We start from the raw sequence: 6000 nt of genomic DNA on the forward strand, positions 1-6000 counted from the left end.
ATTATATTATATATATAATATACTATATACATATATATTTGAGGTATTGTTGCAAAAACCAGTCAAACATCAAATCAATAAGTCAGTAGGTAAAGCTGAGCTACACATATTCATACAGGCACCCATACATATGTATATATATTTCTCTTGCTTGATAAATGCAATCAACAATGCCAATTATTGCTCTGACCAGCCAATATTAATATAGTTATTCATTATTCTAACTGAGTATGAGCATTTTAATTTGATTTTTTATTTAAACATTTTTGTTTTTCGATTTTTTTTTTACTTTATTTACGACGAGTTCGGCGGCAAGCCGGCGCTGAAGTGAAGTGGGTGTGCGCGCTTAGTATGTAGTGGCAGACAGCGTATTGTTATTTTCGCAATAAAAACCACTGTGCCTGCCGTTTAGAATTTTAGATGCTTTCGAAGCGATTTGCAGTGTTGTTGCGCGTGTCTCGAGGTGATCGCGGATTTCCATAGAATTTAACACGCAAACGAAAAATTGCTTGCGTCAGTCAAGCAGTACGAAGTAGCGATTGGCAGGCAAATAGTAGGCACTGAACGGGCATCCTTTGGCGTGACGTTTTGCGTGAAGAAAGTGAAATTTATTTCATTTCGAAAGTAGTTTTGAGCAGTTTTTTTGAAAATGTTGCGTGCTTCGTTGTTGCTAATTTTGTTGGTTTGCCTGAATGGCTGGTGTGCGGCGCAAATTGAACTGAGTGCTGAGTTGCCGCCTTTGCCCGACTTCAAGCCGGTCACTGAATTGCGTGAGTGTCCTGTTAACGCTGAGTGAATTGTACAAGAGTGAAAGTGATTTTGAAATGTGTAAAGCGAAGAAATGAAGACAAATGTGTCGTTGAATAAGGCGCTTTAGAAACTTATTAAGAATTCGCTCATGTAGTTACAATATCAGCATAATTTAACTATAATGGGCAATTGTGTATTGGGTAGTTTGACTATTAAAGTCTAATTAAATTAAATCCATTAATTTTGTTTTAAATTGAGGATTTTTGATAGATTAGGTTAGGATGAAAGGTCAGTCCTAAGTGGGAACTCATTTGAACAGCTTATTGCAGGTTGGTTTGTTATAGTACTTGGAGCTTACATAAAACACGGTGCTGTGATATACATTTTTACAATTATTCATAGAATAAACTATTCAATAAAGCAAAATTTTTATTAACGAATAAAGGGGAAAACGTTTTTGTAGGTATAAGGATCCAAAGGATTGTAATTGAGGTTTAATTTGGAATAAGGTCTTAAAAATAAATTTCATTGAAAAAATAACAAATTCGAGGCTGCTTTCTCAATGTCTGGTTACCAGCCTTTCTGTCGAGTTAATAAAGATGTCTGCATAATAGAGCATCCATTTAATAGATATTTCACTGTATTTTTTATTGATGGATTGTTTTGAATATCCTATCTTCTAAGTTGGGTCGAACTGGACACAGTGTGTTTAGTTTTGCTAAAATCGGTTCATTTGTTTAGAAGTCCGTGGCGGACAAACAACGCGATACGAAATTTTTATATAATTAATCATAAAGTTCTTCATAAGTCGACGAAGCCTTTTGTGCCAAATACTAATTTTGTCTGACGGTTAATGACAATTTTGGCTATGTCGCCGTAGTTATTTTTGCCGAGATGTAAAAATTTCAGTCTTGCAAAAGCTGGACATTGGAGGAGAAAGTGCCTGAATATTTCACCTCATTTTGTATCCAACTGGACGTTTAGCCTTACAGCATAATGACTATTGGACAATGTCCACTAAGAACTCCTACGATTACAGAAAGCTGAACTTTACTGAGAATGAGAAGTTCCGAGATTTTCGACGAGAAGAAGTGGGTCGCAAACCACCGCCTGCTAACAACCTGCGAGATATATAGGTTCAAATTCTAGAATTCGATATAACAACGGGAATCCCTCTTGTTAGCTCCTCGCCTATGAATTTTTCTGCGATTCCGCTATGATCAATAACTCAAACTAGTCTGGTACTCGTAAATAAATAACATGTTGCTATATCTAGAGATATAGATTAGACACTCCTTGATTAACTTGTGTTTTGTGCGCTCAACTATAGTATTGCCACTTTGCTATTGGGATGAATGCTCAACTCTTTAAAAGAAGCTGGACTTTGGAGCAGTAAGTCTACTAATGCTTTAATAGCAGCCATCACAATGTCATTCTTATATAAACTAAGGATCCTATTGTCAAAAACTAGGTAGTTTCGGACTATAAATTGAATGCCTAAGAACCTCCAAACCAAGTTCCCTTGTGGAAAGTAAACTTCTATGTGTGTTGTCTGGCGTTATTGTGTTTGAAAAAAAAAGCAGTTGAACAAAGTTGGCCGCTCCTGGGTGATTGCTTTCTTCATACGGTCCAATTGTTGATAACACAAATCTAAGTCAATATTTTGGCTGTGGGGAGCTGTTTATAGTCGATGCTTCTACGCTAATCCCACCAAATATATAACTCAAAACTCCTAAGGGAAACCTCACCGTGAATACTGAGTTTCTTTTCTTCATTTTTGGCGTAGATAGCGTTTAAGCGGTTACAGCCGAGTTTACAACAGCAAGGCATTCCTTTTCAGTGGGAGCGTTTTTTTCGTGGTGGGTTCCAAACCCAGCACACAACCATGGGGAGGTATGTTTACCTTCTCCTTTAGTTGGCCTTCAAACGTGTGGTTTTTGTCTACGCAGAGGATATTTGGTCTAAGACCGGAAGTACTGAGCTGCTTTAGACATATGTAAAATAATAATTTCTGGTCATTCCTAAGTGATGGCGCTCAGAGAGCTTTCCTTACTTTCGTGAACTTTATATGACTTTATAAATCCCCCCATGATCTCGTAATTTTTGCTCATCTTAGTATAAAGGCTTGATATTATTTGAGATTAAGTTAAGTACAAGTTAAGTACTTGTATTTGATTTCAGGGAGTTGTCAGGGATGTCTACCAACATCTATTTATTATCTATTATTTACTAGTTTTTGTTTAAGTCGAATGCCTAAGCATAAATACTTTCAACACTCTTACACAGTATATGTATTGTAATATGTATTTTATAACCTGACCTAACATATATGTATGTATATTACTAATAGAAGTAAAAAGTTAGAAAAATATATATATTAACTAAAGCTATGAAATTTGTACTAAAAAGCTCGAATCCAACAAGGTAGGCCGGTGAAAAGCAAAGCTTATCTATACGCATTTGCTTTTGCAGTGTAGAGGCTAATAACGTTGCTGAGTTAAAAATCAGTTGAGTTAATCAATATAATCGCTGAGCAATCAACTGTGACGGGTCATCTCTACCCATTTTGAGGTAGTATGGTAGTGTAGGTGACTTCGAACATACAAAGTAGGGTGGTCGATTATTTTACTTAAATCGTAGACTCATACATAAAGTATTAAAAAATTAGAATATTAAAATAAATAAGAGAGAAGAGTAAAGGCAAAAATCGAAAGAGCGAAGAAATTGAGTTCGATATGGAGATAAGTAGCAGTAACAATTTCTGGAGTGGATTTTCTTTTGAGAGATCAAAATATTTTCTGTAATAATTCTGCAATTTATTTTCCAAAATATTTTTAGTAATTTTGTTTAATTAGACTTAATTGGGTTTGTAAGGAATATATATATATAATTATTAGATGGCATATATTGGTTAATAAATTATAATTAAAATTAAGTTGTGCCATAAAACAGCAATATTACATATATTGACTAAAACTTTCCCAACCAGCTTAGTCAGTTAAGAAAAAGTGCTCATATAAATAATGGAAAGCGGAACACATTGATAAAAAATATTGTCAGGAAAATATAAAAAAATTGAAGAACCTAGTAGTTGCAAATTATTTGAGTTTTAACATTATTTCTTCAAAACATGCATTTACTATAAATTATAGTATATACTTGTAGAATTATAGTATAATAGAGTAGATTATAAAATAATTATACTCTAGGTTGTTAGTTAATTGTGTCAGAATAACATTAAGGAAGAATAATGAGTATATTGGTAAAAAATTATTAGGAAAACATTGCTATAAAAATGATCGTCTACCATAATTTTTGCGAAAACCTGATATTTGAAGTAAAATCTTGGTACAAAAATATGCGCTGCAAGAACCTAAATAATTAGCAAAAATTTGCTATAAAAATAATCGTATGCCATATATTTTTCGCAAACATGATATTTGAAAATCTTGGTTCAAAAATATGCGCTAGAAGAAGTTAAATCGGAAGAAAACATGTGATATAAAATAATCGCATGCTATAAAAAAATAATAATTTTGTATTTGGAAGAAAAGTAATAAACAGTCATTTAGCTACAAAATCTATAAAGGAACGTCAGGGAGGAAAGGAAAAAGTTGCTATAAAATAGGAATTTGCTATATAAATTAAAAAACAAATAAACCGTTACTAAAATAAGTAAATAGTTGCTATAAAAACAATCATACGCTATAAAAATATCAAGAAAACTACATTCGGAAGAAAATATTGCTATAAAAAGTCATACTACAAATACTATAGAAAACAATAATAAAAATTGTTAGTTGCTATAAAAACTAAGAAAAAGGTGTAACAATTCGAACACGTTGTTTTAAAAATACAGAGCTGTTATAAAATCATGAATAGAAAGTTTACGTAAAACAATCGCATGCTATAAAAATACTGTGTTCGGAAGAAAAGGCTGCTATAAAAAGTAATTTACCTACAAAATCTATAAACGAACGTAAGGGAAGGGAGGAAACAAAAAAGTTGCTATAAAAATATGGACTTGCTATAAAAACTGAAAAACAAAAAAAAAAACCATTAATAAAATAAGTAAGTAGTTGGTATCATACGCTACAAAAATAACAAAGGAAGAAAAGGTCGCTATAAAAAGTCATTTAGCTACAAGAGCTACAAAAAATCTTAAGCCTGTCGAAAACTTTTTATAAAATCTAAGAAAAAAGTAAAGGCATTGCTATAAAATTTTTGAGTATATTAATAAAAAATTGCTGTAAAATAAATGCTTGCCATGCAAATTGTGAAAAACGAAAAATCTAAATTCGAAAAAGACTTGTTATAAAAATAAATACTTGTCTAATAAATATGTAAAGCATTGCTATAAAAATTTTGAGAAATTTTAATTTCATACATAAAATATTGCTATAAAAATAGTCACTGGCTCCGATAAATCTGTAAACAGTGAAAAAACTTGCTATAAAACTAAATATTTGCTGTAAAAACTCAGAAATATGTATTCCAAACAAATATATTGCTATACAAGTTTAACACAAACTTGAAATTATAACTAAACAGTTGCTATAAAAACAATCGCAGCAACAAAAGCGGTTTCCGTAGGAAAATTCTTGATGCCAAAATTATAACGAAATCTAAATCCGGAGAAAAAGTTGCTATCAATATAATAATATGCTATAAAAAACCGCTATGAAAATTTAGACCTGATTTCATAATTTCAATTCATAAGTAAAAGTTGCTATAAAAGCAACGAAAAAACCATATTCAGGCGAAAATGGTAGATATAAAAAGTCACCTGTTACAAAAATTACAAAGTGACTTAAAAAAAGTGGCTTCAAAAATCAGCACTTGCTGTAAAAATCAAGAAGAAAAGAAACTACTAAAAATGCTATAAAAATAGACAGCGGACTTTAAGAGGCAATATAATTAATAATTGGCTCTGAAAACTATAAAAACGTATCTCAGAACATAATTCAAGCTATTAAATAGTTTCCGGTATTTATCTGAGCGATGAAAATTTCATGGTTTTTGTGTGCTCATGAACTGCCAGAATCTTTACACAGTTACACTGCTTGTAGCAAATTCATACATGAGTGTGAACATATGAAAGTATTTGTACGGTTTAACGATGTCGAAACAGTTTCAGTGTTAGCGTGCAAAAATCACATGCGAACAAAAGGTAGTGTGACACAAATTAATGTGTGTTAATAGTGAATTAATTAATGAGGTTTAAAAAATATTATTAACAATATTTAATAT

At 31.8% G+C, this 6000-nt stretch overlaps 1 protein-coding gene across 1 annotated transcript in view; it reads left to right on the forward strand.

The window, feature by feature from the left end:
• Positions 1-420: 420 nt before the first annotated feature.
• Positions 421-6000, forward strand: part of LOC108967909 — an 8368-nt gene continuing 2788 nt past the window's right edge. Inside the window, exon 1 of the mRNA XM_018931585.1 lies at positions 421-770. Coding sequence (XP_018787130.1) covers positions 650-770 — 121 coding nt within the window. The 5' untranslated portion in view covers positions 421-649. The remainder of the gene's footprint in view (positions 771-6000) is intronic.

Source organism: Bactrocera latifrons, unplaced genomic scaffold (genome assembly GCF_001853355.1).
Source record: "Bactrocera latifrons isolate USDA-ARS-PBARC rearing strain unplaced genomic scaffold, ASM185335v1 scaffold_2, whole genome shotgun sequence".
Taxonomy (NCBI): Eukaryota; Metazoa; Arthropoda; class Insecta; order Diptera; family Tephritidae; genus Bactrocera; species Bactrocera latifrons.